This window comes from Siniperca chuatsi, linkage group LG5, assembly GCF_020085105.1.
Source record: "Siniperca chuatsi isolate FFG_IHB_CAS linkage group LG5, ASM2008510v1, whole genome shotgun sequence".
NCBI classification, from domain to species: Eukaryota; Metazoa; Chordata; class Actinopteri; order Centrarchiformes; family Sinipercidae; genus Siniperca; species Siniperca chuatsi.
This window is the reverse complement of record NC_058046.1, coordinates 24,803,828-24,824,083: the sequence shown is the minus strand read 5'-3', so window position 1 is coordinate 24,824,083 and position 20,256 is coordinate 24,803,828. Positions and strand designations below refer to the sequence as shown.

The following is a 20,256-nucleotide window of genomic DNA, read 5'->3' as shown; positions in this document are numbered from 1 at the left end:
TTATTAGTCCTTGCTGTTGTTTGCAGAGTCAGTGCAGATGGAGATAATGGATGCTCATATTCCTATCTGCAAGATGAACCATTTGCTGCCTTCCTTCTTGCACTATGAAAAACAACTTCCACAGACTGGAAAATTGCTGCAGATTGATGATCCATCACAATAAACATGAAGCCTTTATCTGGTCCCATCAAAGTTTCTGTTTAATCCTCAGTTCATTGTGCCTGAGTGGAGTGTTTTCATGTCAGGTCACTTATACACTTGCCGAGTGTGAAATGAGAAGATCTATGCCACCATGTCTGTGCGGTAAATATAAAGCTACAGCGAATAGGCCATTAGCTTAGCTTAGCATAAAGACTGGAAACTGGGGGAAACAGCTAGCCTGGCTCTGACGAAAAGGTAAAAAATGCACCTACACTGTAAAAGCTAACTTAGCGTGTTATATCTCTCATATCTGCTGGATGGTTTAAAATATAGCAACAAATCATATTTTACAAGCTGATCATATATTTGGTGTGTAAATGTAACTTGTACTATCACATAAATGTAGAAAAGTAAAAAGTCCAATATTTGCCTCTTATGTAGTTTAGTTGAAGTATATTTTTCAGTTGTCTGTCTTATGCGCATCACATTGGACAGATAAGCTTCTATTTAAATCAATACAGCTGTCTCCACAGGCCACTCAGTGGCTCGCATTTCAATTGCGGCATACGCGTGTTAACGTGACACAAAGCGTATTTTTACGGTTCAAGTCTATTTTCTTCTGTTTTATGCTCATAACTACAGTGATTGTGTGTTGGGCTCTGAAGCGCTGCCAAGACATGGGTGACCTACACTTAATAATGTGCCTGAACGCATCCTGTTCAGTGACGGAGCACTGAAGCTGCTGCTGCTGCTCTCGCTATGCGGGCTGTGTAGACTTTCAGTATAAACTAGCAGAAAATTGAAGTATTAGAGTAAAGTACATGTATGTCAACATTGTACTTAAGTACACCACTGAACCCAGCTATGTTTCATTTAGAGGTGTCTCTGTGATCCTGTACAGCCATTAAATGTGTGCTAAAATAATGGTGGTAAATGTAAAGTGGATATAGACAACAATGATAAGATTATAGGTCCATAGGACACCAGTAATTTTCTTTTTAAAGACCAAAATGTGAAATGTAAATCAGCATGTTTAAGAGACTAAGACAAAGTGTTGCCTGTACTACACTTTTTCAGTTTCTAATTTTAAAGTTAATTGTGTCCTTGGCCCAGTGAATTCTCTTTAAAGACTGACATTTCTGCCTCGAACATGATTGCATATGGCTGGCTCGAGTCAGGCTCAGTTTCTCTCGTTGCATCAAAATCAGGCTGGATTCCTGCTCACGCTAAGCGCGAGGCTCAAGAATATTGTTGAAAAGTACTGCCAGCAATTGACTGATTATTTGTGATTTGGGGATTTGGGTTTGAGGCTCACCTGGGAGCGGATTAATGTTAAAACTAAACTTTTTGGGAGTTGGACTGCACCTAAACTTTCAGTCCTGAGTCGAGCTCTAATTCTCCGCAGACAGACAGATTTAGAAACACACACACACACACACACAGGCTGTCACTCACCCCCAGGTCTATTAGTGTTCTAACTGTAGTGTGTGCAGCCTCCTCTGAGCAGCTCTCTGTGAGATACAGCACAAAGGCACACTTGAATCAAAAGAACAGACAGATATCCAATATAGAAAAACCAGGTCGGTATAACAGAACAAAGCCATTACAAGTGGGATTGATGGAAATTTTATACTGTGTATTATTGAAGGGTGGCATTTGGGTAGTTTCTGATTGTCTTATATGTTTTTTTAAGAAGAAGATGATGTGAGTGGGGAAGCTGCTCTGTGTTTCTTCTATGGTCTCTGCTGGCTTCTTATAACACAAGCTGAATCAGTGGGAAAAGGAGAGGTGACAAGCTTTTGAAGTTACGACACAAAGAAATGGAAGATCTTTGTGTGCAAGTGTGTGTGTGTTTTTGGGAGGGGGATGTCAGGTTGAGCTTACCGTAGTGCTGTTTCTTTTTATTTGCTGTGTCACACAGATGGGAGTGTATCTGAGCCGCAAACTCTGCTTCTGCAGCAGGAAAGACATGAAAATTGAGCCAATTATTCCACTCAAAGCAAAGTGAGGACAGTATGCTAAGATACTATATGGCGTTTTCATGGTTCAGTGACATGCTATCATACTGTATATTTATGACTGGTGGCCACTGCAAATGGCTTAGGGTTAAACAAATATCAGAGACATGAAGAACACCATCAGCATTCATTTTGACTTAATGTGGCATGAATGTATAAACTATTCTGATTCTTTGCTTTGAAGAAGAGCAATGTGGTGCAATACTTTTTTTTTTTTATCTGTATCAAATAAAAATGTTAATTGTTTCAAAGCAAGCTTTAAGTAAAAGAAATAAAGCCTCACCAAGTTACCACAAAAACAAATATTAATCAATTATATGTGTGACTCCCAACACCTGAACACTGTCCCTTAAACATACGGTACACATACCTGGCAGAGGTGTGTGTAGATGGTCCAGTCCGGTGGTCGTCCAGCACAGCGCCCTCAGATGACCAGCTAGCATACTGCAGAGGAAGAAGAGCATCTCGGGACACTGACTTGGCTGGCTTATCTAGAAAAGTAGACAGAGGCCGAAAGAGGAGTGGTCAGAAATGGCAAAATGTGGGGAGCAGGAATGAAAGAGCATTTTCCGCTACAATGAGTACATAGTGAGAGAGAAGTAACTGTCAGTTGGTCTGTCGGCCCCAGAAAGTAATACATCTGCAGGATGAAAGGTTGCATACTTTCATGTGGGTGTCCCAGGTTCAAATCAACTAATATATACTACTACGAATATACTAATAATGTACATCCACCATGTACAGTATTGGCGAGGGGGTTTGTCTTCTCGAGTGGCATGTGAAGACACTGGTGATATATTGTAGGTAGAAGGGATGGACAAAATAACTGAAACACCTAGCAAGTCCCAATAAGGACTAGATTCACCTTGTGTCTTCAGAAGACCTTCAGAGAATTTTCTTTTTTTATTTCCTTCAATGTCCTCTTTTATCCCACAGGGGATACAGCAGTACAACCAGAAATGTGTAAGGAGGACATAAACTCTAATTTTAATCCTCGTTTTTTATGCTGGTGTTTGAATGGTTCTCTCTCTCTCTCTAACAGTTTTTCTTGTAGAATATAGTTTTATGTTGTTTTTATGGATGGATTTATTTCATGGGTATTTATTTCCGACGTCTTGTAATCAGTGTTGGTTGATAAAGATGGAATTTTATGGATGAATAAATTGAACCTTGCACCTTGAACCAGTCCTGAAATGTGTGAACATTATTGCCAAAAGTATGTGGACATTACACCCATATGTGAATGTTGAACATCTCATTTCAAACCCGGGGCATTAATCTGCTGCTTTAACAGGCTCCACTCCTCTAGGAAGCGTTTCCACAAGATTTTGGAACCTGGCTGCAGGGATTTTCCCCAATTCAGCCACAAGAGCATTGCGAGGTTGGGCACTGATGTTGGGTAATAAGGCTGGCTCAGATTCGGGGTTTGAACTTATCCCAAAGGTGATGGATGGGGTTGATGTCAAGGCTCTGGGCCCGCCAGTCAAGTTCTTCCAAACCAAACTCAGAAAATAATTGTCACTGTCATGTTGAAACAGGAAAGGGCCTTTCCCAAACTGCTGACAAAAGCTGAAAGCACACTATTGTCTAAATATCATTATATGCTGTAAAATAAAGACTTCCCTTACTGGAAGTACACATATAGTGTATACCTAACACCTTCATAAAGAAACCCTTCCTCTGTTTGAGGGATTCAGAAGCTGGAAATCTACTTCTGCTCTGCATTCATGTAATATTTAACATAAAGAGAGTTAATGGTTACATCTGGTAAATGAGGGAAGCCATAAAACTGGGGTTTCATTAAAGCACTTTATAAATGGTTTAATAGTGTGTATGAGGCCATTATAATCATGTAATATGGAAATATATGGGAGCAGAGTTTGGATTGTAGAGTGCAGCTGGTCTTGTAAAATTTCCTTGTATTTGTTGATTGTTACAGAGATATAAAAAACCATTATGAAATGTTAAGTCTCTCAAGGGATGGATGCTCATACCAGTGCAGCATACTGAACAGGTGGCAGCAGATACAGTATTATGGCTTTTTTCTGCTATCTACACATATGAACTCACCCTAGTGTAGCAAACTTGTCAGATCATTTTGTCATTGCTCAGCGGCCCCCGTTTTGTGCTCCTTGCAAACTATTTCACAAAATGTGCTTAAAAACACAAATGAAGATTTCATAAAGTGATGTTTCATTCAGCGTGACATTTTGAATGGAGCTCATCCAATTTTTCAATGAGCAGTCGCCATTTAGTCAACGCGGCTATTTCAGTCTGTGTTTAAACAATCATTATGTGACTGTGCAGCACTTAGAAGCTTCAATACACAGTAGAACTTTAAAGTCAACATGGCGGATAGAAAAGAGATAGCAGTCAGAACACATTATAAACACGAAAGGGCAAATCAGCAGCTATGAATAAGGCCAGAGAGGCTGCTTAGCAAAAAAATACTAATAGACTGAATGAGCAAGTGGATGAAATGCACTCGCTGCATAATATTTAGGCAAGCCAAATATGCAGATAAAAAAAATAATATATCACACAAAGTGGCTCCGAACGAATATGGTAGCAAGTGAAGATATAAACACTTATATATCAACCGATATCAGCTCATCAGATGGATGTGTATCAGTGTGTATGTTGGAGGATAAGTAACAAGAAATGAACGTACAGAAATGTCAAAGAAATGTTTGATGTAGTAAAGAAACACCATTACATAATTTGTCCAATAGAGAGCACTTACTGTTCAAAAACAGTTATGTCTATTTTTAAGCTGCAGGTCATAAATTCAAATTTGAGTGTATGTATACAACCATATACATCCTTGCTACGTGAGGGAATATATTGTTCCCGAGCTTGCATTGCTGAGGAGCAAGATCATTAAATAACTTAATGTACACAAAAACAAATAAAACATGTAACTGCCTTTGGAAAAACATGTAGTAGAGGAGGCGGTAAGGGAATATTTTTCATTGTTTGGTATGGAGGTGTTTGCTGTCCCCGTTCAGCACCTGAGCTGAGGGCAGCAGAGCAGAGGCGTCAGGAGAAGAAGAGTGAGTGCAGTGGATGGAGAAAGTTAACAGATTAGAGTTGAAAAGAGTAAAGTTGTATAAACATGGTGAGGCTCTTCCTCAGTGGAAAAGTCAGAGAGAGGATTTTATACCAGTGTGGAGGTTGCAGTGGTTTTACTGGACTAGTAAGTGAACTTGCTTGCGGCACAGGTAGGCAGAACTTATTTGGATGTATTCTGTATAGTTTACTGTAGCTAGTTACAGTGTTCCTTAGTATCCCAAGTAAGCAAGGAAGAAGAAGTGTGTGCATCCAACCCAGTTGAGTAAGGGTGAAGTACAAAAGCAGCACACAAAACAAAAAGAGAGGTAGTCCACACACTGAATATTCAAAGCTCCCAAAACATTTTTAGTGATGCAGCGTTTCAACCTTCATGGTCTTCATCAGCAGGCTATATATACAGACAAAAATGACAGCTCCTCCTACAATTAGGAGATCACATGATACAAAAAAACACCCATCATCCCAAACTGAAACTACTGTGTACATAAAAACACAAAATTGTCAATACAATAAGCTAGCTTGTGTGCAGATCTCTGAATTACCTTTCACATCTCCAATTGGTTTGATTCAAATGGTGGAATGTGATCATGTGCCTACAGGCCTACAGCCTACTGTAGGACAATTGCATGTTTTTATGTACATGGGATATAGTTTTGGGATGATGGGTGTTTGTCCATGTCATGTGATCTTCTAACTCTAGGTGAAGCTGTCAGTTTCGTCTGTGTATATATAGCCTGTCTTCTGTTCATATGGATGTTTGCCTGAGGACAAATATGAAGGCCGAAACATTCCATTAATGATTTTTTGAGAGCTTGCAATATTTAGTGTATGGACTACTGCTCCTTGTATTTGTAAGTAAAGCTCAGGACACTCACGTCAAGGTTATGGAACACGTGACTATAAAATGACTTCTGTGGTTGTCTGATCTATTGCAGGCTCCATTAAGATCTCAAACCAATATTAACACAGACTGTAAACAGCTGAGGTTTCAATACATTCAGGGCTTTGAAAATGTTTGATGCAAGAACTGCACTCAATGGACACACAATGTTTTGGTAAGAAACACTGAGTGTCAACATTACTGTTTGTTTAAAACTCCTCAGTGTACCTGAACATGATATTCTTTTTATTGCATTTTGACATGCTGAAAATGAGAAAAAGTGCTTCATTGGTTGATGTCTGTCCATGTCAGTGTTCTTTGATTGTTTCTCTTTCTTGATGCAGTTTAAGTTTTACTATGTACTCTCATGACTCTTGAGGCCTCAAAGTCACTTGTTGTGTTTGTGACCAATGCACTTTTAGCACTGGCTGTTTACATATAACAGTCTTGACAGTTGGGCTTCTTTTCAAGCTGACACATACTGCTAATTGGCATTCAAGTTACGTGTCTCAACTGCATAGGTGCATTTGTAATGGAGATTTAGTTACTTCAAAGTTCTTTTTCATGTGGTGTTTCTGGTATCTTTGTATATGCCATGTAGGCAGTCACCTTGGGTGCCATCTTTTGTAGGTCGGACCAGCATGGAACATTTTCCCTGTCATATAACCTCTAGTGCTTCTCTAAAGCATGTGAAGGAGCCAGAGGGGCCCAGCGGTGCTCGTCTGTACCTTATAGGAACGCAGGTCCTGCTCCTCACAGTCAGAGTCGCTGTGATAAGGGTCGTCAGTGGTGGTCCAGGTCAGAGCGCCCTCCTTCTTCCAGAAATCACAGATGGGAACGTCCCTGGGACTCTACATAGGATGGAGGGTAGAACAGACAGCAGCATGTCGGACTATAACTCTTTGTCATGTGGGGCCATGTGTGACTGACTTAAAAGGTGGGGTATGCGATTCTGGAGAAATCCAATACCAACAAACCATACAATCCAATACCGACAAATACCATGATATAGAGCGAACAACGACACATACTTGAACTCTTTAGTCTTAAACTGAGTGTCTGAATCATATGTGCACATTTTGTGTTTAAGGTACTGTATAATGAGTTTCATTACAAAATAAGACTGACATCTAATTTTACACAACAGACTGTAAATACCAAATTCAATATGGAGACAATAAGCTTCTGCACAATTATTATCTCTCTGTACCTTCAAGATCATTCTTAATAATCATTATTTGCCTGCCTGTGATTGCTTTCACTGAGCTTGAATTATTGTCAGTTTATGGTCAGTTTTCTGTTTTATTAATTGACTCTGTTCTCGTTATTTTGTTTCTGTTATTCTACTAAATATTTAACAGGGTGGAAACAAGTTGTGAACGCAACATTGACATATCAACACATTTTAAGTTGGTATGGTGAACGTTTGCAAACAGTTGCTTATTTACACCCAGCAGTTACGGAGCAACATTATCATTCGTTTGGTGTAGTGATTCTGTCCACCTGATGAAAGTTAGTCCAATATTCACTCTCTTTTAGCTCTGTTTTTGGTCTCTACCAACGCCTGAAGGAAATATGTGGCTCTTTAGCTGCTAAATGCTCCACTATGTTCACCAGGTAGTCACTAACTGTGTCTGTTTGCTGTTTGGTGCTGAGTAGGTATAGTAGTAGTGTACAGTGGGTTTTTAGAGCCTTTTCACATTGTCATTTGATACATTGTTATTGTAAAAAATATCAAGTACAGCCTCTTTAAATAAATAAGTAAAATATTCTAATCCAAGTATTTAATGGTAAAGCCAAGCTTTTGGTCACTGAACTTTATCAGGGAAAATGTTTGACAAAAGGGAATCCCAGAGTTATATAGAATTAAATAGGCATACTCTCACAAAATGTGAGAGTATTTTACCTGTTTTATACAATAATAAATTGAATATCTGGGTTTTAGACAGTTGGTCAAACAAACTATTTGAAGTCCTCAACCTGAATTTCCTAAAGGGAGATGAATGAAGTATCCATCCATCTGTCCGTCAGTCTGTCTATCATCCTGGGTTCTGGGAATCTTTTTAAACTAAATGATTAATCTATTCATTTTAAAAATAATCTACAGTAAATAAATAATGGAAATACATATGAGAAGTACAAATAAAAAGGTACTGTATGAAGAGTTATTAAGGTATCTGGAGATAAAACGCCGACCAAATCCTTTAGATTTTTGAATAATGAAATGAACTTGAGGCAATATGTTTTTCAAAACAGTGCGGCATTAAATTATGTAGCGTTTTAGAGAAAAAACTTAGAGAAATTTGTAAATTCATCTTACTTCTTCCATGATCAGGATGCCACAGCGTACCAGACTGTCAATTGCATCCAGAGCAAAACTCTGGGATGACTGACAGGGCTGGAAAGAAAGAGAGAGACAGAGAGGGGTTTTTACACGTTCACAGAAAAACACCAAAAGATGCATGTAGAGCAGAATTAGGAAGATACCCACTGACAATTAACATTTAAAAGAGAGCGCTCAAATTTTGTAATCACCTTAAATTCAGTCCCCTAGACACCCCTCCATTCCAAAGCCCTCCAAACCCAAAGGCTGAGCCCAGAATAGAGTCCCCTAGGTCAGCTGGTGATTAACTGCCTCCCCAGACACACACTGACCAGTTTCACAACAACACTGCTTTCCAAACACCAATCAGAGTAAATCAAATTATAACACAATATAAACAAACCTGTTTGGATCATTGGAGCAAAGAAACTAAAAGCCAAAGTAGATCAGAATCTTATCTGGCCCGAAAAAGAGATTATGAATTGGCAGAATATCTGTCTACTGTCAGAGACAGAAAGCAGAGACAGATCCTGATCAAGTACAGGCTCAGCGACCACAAACTGGCAATCGAAAAAGGACGACACAAAACCCCCCAAAAGAAAATAGAATATGTGATCACTGTTCGACAGGTGAGGTTGAGACAGAGGTGCACGTCCTCCTACAATGTACAACATTCAATAAAATAAGGAACATTTACATTAACTAGTTCAACTCTGTAATCTCAGAAAATTAAAGGAGAAGGAGACAGGGTGACAGGGTGTCCAAAATGTATCAACATGCCACAACCTGAGGGACAATGAGTGACCTAGAGATACACACACACACACAAATACATACATTGGATATACTGTATATATATATAATTAATATATCAATCTTAATGTTGTGTTCATATTCATATTACCGTGTGCTGTCCAAATATTTGGACAACTTATATTATGATTGCTTTGTCAACATGAAACATGAAAACATGGAACTTTCATGCCAATAAAGCCCTTGGAAGTGAAGTGAGAGATAGAGAGAAAGAGACAGTAAGAGAGAAGTCCTATTACGATGAAAACTTTTTTTGAAAATCTCCATAGAGAAATCCGACATTACCAGGCCCAGGGTAATGGTCCTGTTGGTGGGAGATTGAAATGCCAGAACAGGATGTCAGCCTGACATAGTGGATCCTGCTGGCAACAGCCACATCTTTGGACAGTCCTCTCTACACCCCACCCCCACCACTAGCCACAGACACAATCAAAACCACGTTGTGAACAAAATGGGGAAAGAGCTAGTGCATCTCTGTCGCTCCTTAGGTCTGTATATGCTTAATGGCAGGATGAAAGGAGACTCTTTACAGAGGTTCACATATACTTCAGTTCTTGGGACTAGTGTAGTCAACTAAGCCATCTCTGACATGGACCCCTCCCTCATCACTGCATTCACTATCAGATCACTGCCAGATAATTGTATATATAAAACCAACCCAGCACAGGCTAACATCAGAACCTGAGCCCTATAAATTACATAAAATAAATAATCAATATAAATGGACTCCTGATGGTTAAGTTAGATTTAATAATGTAATCGCCTGAAATCACTGATCTAATTATCAAATTCCCTTCTCTGTACAGTTTTAACCAAACCAACTAAACATGGCTGTTACAAAAATAAACTATATTTATCATAAATCAGCCAGTAAAGCAGGTCACCAGGCAGCAATTTGTGTTTTTTGACAAATTGTAGTGTTAAACTCATGTTTGATATTATATGGTTATATTCATGTTAGGTGTGTAACGGTGATACGGTGATAATTCCTGAACTTGTGCTCGTTTATAAAGAGCTGCACAATGAACTGATTAACATGCACACGTGAAGGCACATTGTAGCAGAGCTCAAGCATTTTGACCATATGCTTAAATCCTGTATTCTCGTAGACAGAGTGTGGTCTCATATCTGCAGAGATCACTCCTATAGCATTATTTATTACTTTGGCACGGCCCGAATCTGAAGTGAGAGGCTGCCTGAACGCTGTGGGGAGAAGGACTCGCCTTCTAGTCTGTTTTTCTCTCGTTACGCTATTTGGGTGATGCCATCGTAAATGACATGTTTGAAGTGTGGCAGACTTCAGTTGAACAATGTCGGCATACAGTTTGACACTAATCTGTGTCCGTGTTCACTGTACCTAGCCGGGAAACCGTAATGCTCCCATACAGTTGAGCAGCAATACTGCATCAGCTTCACTAACTGGGCTAAGTTGACTAGCATGCTACAGCTGATACACAACAACTGGTGCACTGCCAAAACGTTCCGGGTAAAACTTCTAAAAGTGAGGTTTCATTTGTTTATTGCTATGATTTCAACACAGATTTTTTATTCACAATGTAGCATTATCAGGGGAAAAAATAGTGTGTGCATGCCTTGGACACATCAAGTGAGTTTACTGCTTCCTTTCGGACACAATGTCCTGAGTAAAGGGCAATTTGGCTTTTTACCAAATCACCGCACTACTGACTACGTTTACACTCTACACACTCAATCATCATGTAGACCAAAAAAAAACAAGGGTAAATTTTTTGGCATGTTTAGTTGATTTTAGGCTTTTAATTATATTTGGCAATTATTTTTTAAAATTCTCCAAAATCGATGTATGGGGTAAACTTTATGACATAATTAAGTCAATGTATGTCAGTAATAAAAGTGGAGTAAAAATTGGCAACAAAACAACAGATCTCTTCACTCAAGAGAGGCGTCTTTCAGGGCATCAGCTCGTCTCCAACTCTATTTAACATCTACATTAATCACCTAGTAGTACTGTTGGAGCAATCTGGAACCCCTGGCCTAACCCTTAACAATAAGAAAGTTAAATACCTGCTCTATGCTAATGACCTGGTGATGCGGTCACCTGAAAAAACAAGGACTACAGCAGCACCTGGACCTCCTGGAGCAGTACTGTCAGAACTGTAAACTAACTAAACAAATCCAAAATAATGATCCTCCAAAAGAAGCCCAGATCTCAGGAAAGCAAATATCAATTCAAATTAGGAAACACCCATCTAGATCACACCCTATATTATGATTACCTGGGGCTCAAAATCAGTGCCTCAGGTAGCATGCAGAGCATTGTATGCAATTATAAGAAAATTTTACAAAATAGACATAGCAGTTAGAAATTATACTAAATATCTGACAGTGTAATTGAACCAATCGTCCTTTATGGTAGTGAAGTTTGGGGTCCACTCAGTCATCAGGACTTCACTAGATGGGACAAGCATCCCATAGAGGCCCTGCATGCAGAATTCTGTAGGTCCATATTAAACATCCAACATTATTGAAAAACAACCAATGCATGCAGGGCAGAATGAGGCCATTACCATCATTAACATTAAAAAAAGAACACTTAAATTTTGGTTACATCTCACATTGAGCCCCATCACACACTGATTTCAGGAACTACAAACCCAAGAACTAAACCCCCAAAAGAGTCCCTTCTATCAGCTGGTCCTGAGACTTACTGACCAAATAACACCCAATACTGTTCAACCTCAGACCAACACTAATCAGAGTAAACCAAATTATTAAATTAACAAACGATGCCTATCTGGAACATTGTACAAATCAAACCAAAACTCAAAACAAACTTAATTGCAATCTGTCTCTAAACCATTAATAAAAACAGATTTGTTGTGAGCAGTTGCATGTAGGGACTATTTTCTTTCTACCAATAGTTCCAACATGAAACTGCTCACAAAAAGATCTGTGGAGTAACCGGATTTCTGGAAAGAGACATTGCTGTTGAGTTTTCAAATGTATTTTTTGGGCGCTTTGAGCACCACAAGCCGAGTGCCATAGAGTCCAATTATATTCAAAAAATGCAGACATCTCTATGGCTGATATCTCCAAAACTCGGCAACTCACACCAAAACAATCTACATGGATAAATAGCACTACAGGTAAGAGGAAAAATATGGATTTTTGATTTTTGGGGTGAACTGTCCTATTCACCTAATTGTAACCTGAACATGACCCCAAGTCTTAATCCTCAAAAAGCAGTCTCCACCTGTGGGGAACTCAAGCTTTGTCCCCACAGTGACACGAATCCCCAAGGGTTAGTGTGCATTCAGGTTAAAGTCCCCACTGGGATATAAGAACAAGGAACACACACACATATACACGGAAAACATGCGTTTACTGTTTTCTGCCATTTTCTTGTTCTTTTTATTTATTTTTTTTTTACTTATGTATTATCCTTGACGCTTTGGCAATGTTGTTCACCTGACATTCATGCCAATAAAGCATACTGAACTGAATTGATAGAGAGAGAGCAAGAAAGACAGAGAAGAAGGATAAGCTCAACGGTGAAGCAAGGTTAGAGGCAGCTTCAGCCCATCACATTTCAAAGAGGACAGCTGACAGAGAGTATAAGGTGTGTAGTAGAGATGTAGCAGAGATCAGAGGACAAGAATGAAAAATGCTCGGCAGGAGGATGAGAGCAGGAGCCATTTTTCTGTGAGGAATGGGGTGAGAAACATAGCTGCAAGCAGAAGAGACAAGAAAGAGCAGCTGCCGAAATGAAAGGTGGGCAAACAGAGAAAGGAACAGTATTTCTGGCTCACATTTGGAGACCTTAAAGTCAGTCTGATGGAGCACGTACATAAACAGCCACACACAAACACACACAGATACACAGCACACACGCACACACAATTTGAAGCCTCTCTGTCAGAGATAGAGGCAGCAGAGCAGGATGAATGGCTGTTCAGCTCCATTAAACATCCATTGAATGAGACACACTGGGTGTGTGTGTGTGTGTGATATGAATTCAAACTCACTGGCATGAAGCCCGGAGGCAGGAGATGGCAGAGCTGCAAGGCTCTCTCGGTCAGCTCGGACTGGCAGAGCACCACATCAAACTCCATGTCGCCTTTGACCTCGTCTCCGTCCACGCCGTCACTCCTCACCCTGCTGCTCACGCCACTGCTGGCCACCTCGCACAGCATGGCTGACACCGCACATGCTAAGAACAAAAACACACACATTTTATATTATATTACAGATTCTGATTCTGATAAACATTTGATCATTTGCTCTAGTTCTTCATGCACATACACACGGGTGAGAAATCTGTTGTTTGGCATCATCCAAAGTAAGCAGGTTTTGGCCTGTATCATGTTGGACATAGGACACAGTCTTTGGCTAATGGATCAGTTGATGAGATTTTGCTGATAAGTAGGATCTAGGATTTCCGCAATTTACACAAGTGTTATCTCTTTATTTATACTTTTTATCCCTATTATCCTGCTTTCATGTGCTGGTGGGAAAGTCTTGACATCCAGATAGTTCATGTCCCTTTGTCCCATTTTGTCACAAAATCAAACCTGGAAGTTTTTCATATGGTCCACAGATTTGCTACAATATTACACAACAAAATATAGCTGCTTTAAATCTATTTTTACCACTTACGGTTAGCAGCCTTGTATTAATCTACTACATAGAGGCTTTCAGCAGTACACAGCCCACTGCCCACCAGCTTCACTTCCTATACAACCAAAACAAGTCATGCAGGAATAATGAATCATGCAGGCAAAGTAGCTTCCTGTACTTCCAATATAACAATATAATATAATAATATTGGGCGATTCTGCAAAAAATTCTGTTCAATGTTTTTAAAATTCTCACTTTCTGCAATATCTGTGCTTGACAGCTACAGTGTGGTTAAGGTCTGGGAAATATTAAATATAATAAACTATGGTTAGGGTATAGTTAAATTTGAGCAACAAAAACACTTAAGGTCATGGTTAGGGTTAATAAAAACGCAACCGTTAATTGCAGGTCTGTGATGGAAGGCTAACTCTGGTCTTTTGCATGAAAGTCTGACTCGTTACATGTCCATCAACCACCCCGACCTCCACATCCCAACTTTCTGCCTAGGGCACCTCCTTCCTGCATTGGCATTGAACATTGGCATTGGACGTAAATTGTGAGGTGCAGAAATACCCAGGGATACTGGACTGTTATTCCATATGCTGGTAGAATGAACCAGTATCCAGGACTTTCAAAGTGGCTACTGAGAAGAACTGCATTAATGTGCTCCTATTATTGTAAAATCAAACAAAATATAAACAATAACAAAATTTAAACCATAGTTTGCAGGACTGTATTTGCATGTAGGGTTTTTATGCTACCATGTGCCTTCATGTTGGATTAAATTATACCAGATTCCACAAAAATCTGACACTGCGGCACATCTTACAATTAATTAACATTAACAGTATGTAGCTATTAGGATGCTACATGCTAGAGTTGCTGAATTTGATTGCATATAATTATTGCAGTGACAACTCAACATAATGTAAGCTAAAGTTAGCATGGAGCTCTGGACCACATGTGGTACCATAGGTACATGGGTGATTTTGATGTCTTCCTTCCATGAATTCTCTTAATAACAATGAAAGTGCAGGGAAGTGAATCTGTCTGTGGCTGTGTCTTGCTCAGGGACACTTCAGCAGGGTAAATATTAACTGTCCAGTAGGAGGCTTGATTTTAGTTAGTTAAGCCTTTTTTTTCCCTAATTGTTGCCAGTTCATTTGGTACAACTAGCTAAAACAGTTGCCACTTCAGTAGGTACACCTAGCTTAAACAAATGCAGTCAAATACAACAGTCCTACAATAAATCCTGCTTTTGTGAAGGTTATAATGTTCAATCTGCTATTTAAACAAATTCCTAAATATTTATACTGCAGTACTGTATCGATTAGTTTTCAATTGACAGCATGGATTATACTAGAAACATCAAAGGTTTGTGCTCCTGTGAAATGCATGCATTTTGTCTTTTTGCAGTTTAGAAGAAGATTTAAATTTATAAAAGAGGTCGTCAAAAGCAGACTGTAACCTGGGTCTAGGCCTGGTTTGGGGTAAATCTAAGTCTTCCAGTTGGAGTATGGTCTCATCATTCTGCTGCCGGATTTCCATGGATGACACACTTTTTACAGGGGCAGCACTTGATTTATCATCTCTATACATCTTGACAATTGTAAATCAGACGAAAATATCATACAAGACCTGACAGAACAAACAGTTGCCAGCTGAAGAACTGCACTGCCACTGATGACCTGTCCTCACATCACTTGTTTGGTTTTTTCTGTTTAGTGGGAAAAAATCTGCTGCTACACATACAGTACCCTGACACTGCTCAATGCTTGGTATGCCTTAAACACTCAGAATATTAAAGCACTCAAAAAATGTCCAAAAATTTCCATACTGACATGCCAACAGTCGGAGCCATAGCCAAGGCCTCCCACGAAAAATAAGGTGCCTGTAAAAGACAGGGTCTCGAGATGATATTTAGGCTTGAATGTTATAGGAACATTTTTGTCAGCTACACAAAATACATGCATGCAAAGTCACTCACCTCCGACAACTTCCAAAATAAAGGTGTGTGTGACAATCTGGGCCTGGAGGGTGAGGTGAAGTGTGGCAACAAGAGAAGGACGCGGCACAATAAAAGGATCTTTCCTAGGAAGAGAGAGACATGGACCAAAAGGAGGAAAGGGCAGAAATGGAGACAGAGGTTTCACTGAAAGGGAAATTGGATTTTTGATAAGCAACACAGTTTCGCTGTATAGAGCTTATCAATGTTCTTTGTTTTTCCTTTGACAGACAGAAAACCAACTTAGACGGCGCTGCAGCTATGATGAGGTGAGGGGCGAGCAGACAGAGGGAATAGTGGACAACCTCCACTAAACTTCCCCCAAAACCGACATCTTTGTTCCTGAACAACAGTTCCTCCGTGAGCCAGGCCACATCCCGACACAGGAGAGATGCACTCACACCCTGCGGAGGAGAAGGATGGAGTTTTGTTCCAAAATCAGACGTGAGCATTAACCGCTCTGGTGACATTAGTTAGAGACTGGTGGGTATGACTCAGAAAATCACTGCCACACTCTAATAAACTAGCACGAAAACCAATTCTGTTTATGAGCGTCTTGGAGTATCGATGGATCCGTAGAGGGGCAGGGGCGGATTTTAACACTGACAGCACCAAAGGAGGAAATTGCTCAGCAAACACACAAACACAGGGACGATGCACATACCTTGCGGTGTCTGTACAGCAAAAGACTGGACACCAGACTCGTGGACATCACAGCCATGCAGGAGGTTGCAGCTAGAAACAGAGAACACACACACACACACACACACACACACACAGTACAGAGATAATGCGGAACAATTTCCATACCATTAAAACAGCTTATAAAGATTTATTTATGATTCAGCAGGGGTACATAATCCTGGACCTACAGAAGATGAGGTGGAGGATGATGGCAATGCTGAGGTCTCTCTCTGGATGAGTTGGCTCTATGAGTTCAGATGCATAATGAGAAGAAAGCAAGAGCCACGACATCCTCCTCCGCCCAAACAAACTGTCAGTTCTTGAGAGAAAAAGTGAGATGAGGAAAGGAGGATGTCAGGATGAATGTACATTTATGTTATTTTAGGCAATCTCAACTGACTTATACTTGTTATCCTTGTAATCCTTAAGATTTTCATGAAATCAAATCCCATTTTTGATACTATTCATGGTCAGCATTCTTTCCGCAATAACCATTTAATATACTAATATTAATTTACATTCTGTGATTAACTCTCTATTGGCTTCAGCCCCCCCCCCACTACTCATGCCGTGCTCAGCATGAAATCTGATTGCAGTTACTCACGGCATGATGGAAAAGGCCAGTTATTGACTAACTTTTTTTATTAAAACTTGAGTTTGTTTGGCTGCACTGTAAACAGATAAACTAGTTGCTCTTCTGCTGTATTTTTGACAAAGTAGTTCCTCATCAAGTGTTTGCTGAATTAAACCACACTTGCTGATACCATAGTAATCACAGCTGTCGAAAAATCAACCAGGACTGAAATCTTAAGGATTACAACTTTAAAGGGGGATAACACAGTCGGTGAACTTAAAGAAAAGATCCACTGTTGGCCTTATATCATTAGAATGTGTTGCAGTAAATTGCATTAATTGTTAAGAGAGTTGTATAAAAAAATCAAATGAATCCCAGTATAAGTATTATTTGCTCGAGCTTAAAAAAATCATTCATTCATTTCATTATATTACGTGGAATGTTTCAGTAATGATCAATTCACTCTTATTACAACATTTGTGGCTAAGGACAAGAAAAATTTGCAGTATTTCCAATAAACTCTTAATGGCCATTATGAGAATTCAGTGGATGACTTACTGTGACACCATTTTCTGAGAATAAAAGGAACATGTGTGTGGGAAAAATAACTGTAGTAAATAACTTGGACACTTTAGGTGCATACAAGCGTATAAAATAGCAGCTATATCACTGAAAATTGGAGGTGTGTGTGATACATTTCATGAGCTGCTTATCTGAGGCTATGCTGGAGTGATATGAGTGTGTTATTTATGCATCTTAGCTGTGCATGAGTCAGAGAGATATACAGTAGCGTATCAGAGAGTGCACGTCATATCTGGCTCCGTTAATACACAAGTCCTACAAACAGTGACATTGTTCATCTCAAACAAGAATAAATAAACTGAGTGTGTGCACCTCTGTAAAATAAGTGTTTGTATATGAGAACTTTCAATTTTCAGAATGAGGAAGCATGGCAGAGACACAGTGTTAAGTACCAGAGTATGTTAATGATGTAGACATGTGGAAAGAACTAAAACTGCTCACATCCTGAAAACAATCCAATCAAACTATCCCTCTCTACCTCTTTTCATCTATCACTTGCCATCTCTTTCACTCATCCTGGGTTTTTTTTTCTGCATCCCGCTCTCTCAGAAGAATTAAACATATGAAGGGAGAAGCCATTTTGCTCGTCAGAGAAGCCAAGCAGAGATTGAGTGACGATGTTATTTTCTTTCTGTTATCTTTTTCACTGGCAGACTGTGTAATGTTGATGGTAATTGGACCGAGCCTAAGAGGATGAAAACTCTCCTCAGAGCTTGCATCGTATCTTTGCCAGATTCAAGGTTTAGAGGAAAGTTTATCTTCAAAGTTTAGAAGAAAGTAACTTTTCAATTTCACAGATGTTAGATAAAACACAATCCAAATCCCATTGTGGTTTGTTCACATACAGTATAAACACTAACTCGTGCATACAGGTATGCACACAGGTGGTTTGATTACCTGTTGAGGATAACAGGCAGCAACAGGTCCTGTAGAGGGAGCCATTCATCTACTCTGCACCTCCCTGACTCGCACATCTCCTACACACACAAACACACACAAATATGGATGCACACATGCACTCTCAAAGACCTACAAAGTAGTATCTCTAAATCATTCATAATTCACCATAAACCAAGTGAAGAAAATTATACAAAGTTTGCATTAAAACATTTGAATCCAAATATTATTGCCGCTGCCCATTCCTCTATTATTATCGCCATATGATAACCTTCAGCTCCACTCAGTTGCCAGTTTATTAGGTACACCTAGGTAAAACTAATGTAGTCTGATACAACAGTCCTGCAATAACTCCTACCTTCATGAAGGTTATAACATTCAGTTTTTACTGAAACTGTTTTAGAGAGGTGTTGATTCAACTTTATGATCATTTTGGAGCTTTCAGTTTATGGTTCTCATGAACTATATATTGCATTATATTGAGAGGTATTTCTGATCCTGTTCCTGGACAGACTAACTATGCTCCACAACTGGGAGCAAATGCTGGCTCTGTTCAAACAAACTTTGGCCAACAACAAATGATGTCAAAACCAAGCTTCCAAACCATGCCTGAAACTCTTAAGTCATATTTATGAACAATATCCTTTTGGTCAAATGCAGCTACAGCAGCCCACGAGTGACCAGAGCCCAAATGCAAACTATCCTGCCTCTGTCAATAGCATAAATCACTCAAATACATATAGCCTTAATCATTACAGTCAAAATGCAAATGACAAACATTGACCCTGTACCATCTGTTGTTCCCAGTCAGTATTGAGGTGTATTTTAAATTCAAGGCTTATTCTTTGCCTGTCTAACTTCACCTGTAAATCAGTGGTTTCTGATTTGGGGGCTGTGACCCCACAAAGGGTCCCTAGATAAATATGAGGGGTCATAAAATGATGAATTAAAAAGGGACCAGAAAAATTTGTTACACAAAAATATGTTTTTGGGTTTAAAAAAAACAACAAAACTCATCTCTCATTTTTACTTTTTCTTCTGAAATACTGGATACTTTTACTTCCTAAGATCTCTAAAAATCATTGAAATTAAACAACCAGGGTTTGAAACTCTACTTTCTGGTTGCACTGCTCACAACTCATGTTCATACTAAGTCTATAACCTGTGATGAGGTGTCACATATAGACATTGCTTCATTTTAAAGGGTTACAAGCCAAAAATGTTGGGAACCACTTCTGTAAATGATAACCAGGTCTATGATGACATGCTCATTCTGCTATGCACCTTGAGAGAAAAGGGCTGAGCGAGGTGGATCCTCACACTTCCCCCTGGTCTCCTCCAGAGAAGAGACCACAGCCACTGCATCACAGAGCTTAAGCCAACCTATGAGGATATGTAAAACACACACACACACACACACACATTCATAGGAGTGCTACATACAGTGAGTTAGTGATTATATCATAATGAGGCCTTGCCTGTAGGAGGGACATTACAGCAGCATTACCACTAATGAGCAGGATCTATGATGAGCACTAAGATAAATAGCCAGTCTGAGAGTGCATGTATGAGTAGTAGAACTGTGTGTTCAGTACTGTATGTGTACTGTGTGTGAATGACAAAACTAAATGATGAGGCAATGACCTTATTATGGCAATCTACCGAAAGCAA

At 39.5% G+C, this 20,256-nt stretch overlaps 1 protein-coding gene across 18 annotated transcripts in view; it reads right to left on the bottom strand.

Annotated features, from left to right (window-relative positions):
* Positions 1 to 20,256, bottom strand: part of gpat2 (glycerol-3-phosphate acyltransferase 2, mitochondrial) — a 117,561-nt gene that overhangs the window by 1,444 nt on the left and 95,861 nt on the right. For 17 of the 18 annotated variants that reach the window (XM_044196052.1, XM_044196055.1, XM_044196054.1 and 14 more), the window contains 12 exons: positions 19,870 to 19,968; positions 18,586 to 18,665; positions 16,721 to 16,851; positions 16,513 to 16,583; positions 16,092 to 16,252; positions 15,831 to 15,934; positions 13,252 to 13,436; positions 8,432 to 8,509; positions 6,840 to 6,962; positions 2,530 to 2,650; positions 2,026 to 2,094; positions 1,597 to 1,652 (listed from right to left, as the gene is read on the bottom strand). In XM_044196052.1, coding sequence (XP_044051987.1) covers positions 1,597 to 1,652; positions 2,026 to 2,094; positions 2,530 to 2,650; positions 6,840 to 6,962; positions 8,432 to 8,509; positions 13,252 to 13,436; positions 15,831 to 15,934; positions 16,092 to 16,252; positions 16,513 to 16,583; positions 16,721 to 16,851; positions 18,586 to 18,665; positions 19,870 to 19,968 — 1,278 coding nt within the window. The remainder of the gene's footprint in view (positions 1 to 1,596; positions 1,653 to 2,025; positions 2,095 to 2,529; positions 2,651 to 6,839; positions 6,963 to 8,431; positions 8,510 to 13,251; positions 13,437 to 15,830; positions 15,935 to 16,091; positions 16,253 to 16,512; positions 16,584 to 16,720; positions 16,852 to 18,585; positions 18,666 to 19,869; positions 19,969 to 20,256) is intronic. The other variant, XM_044196063.1, reaches the window with a different exon arrangement.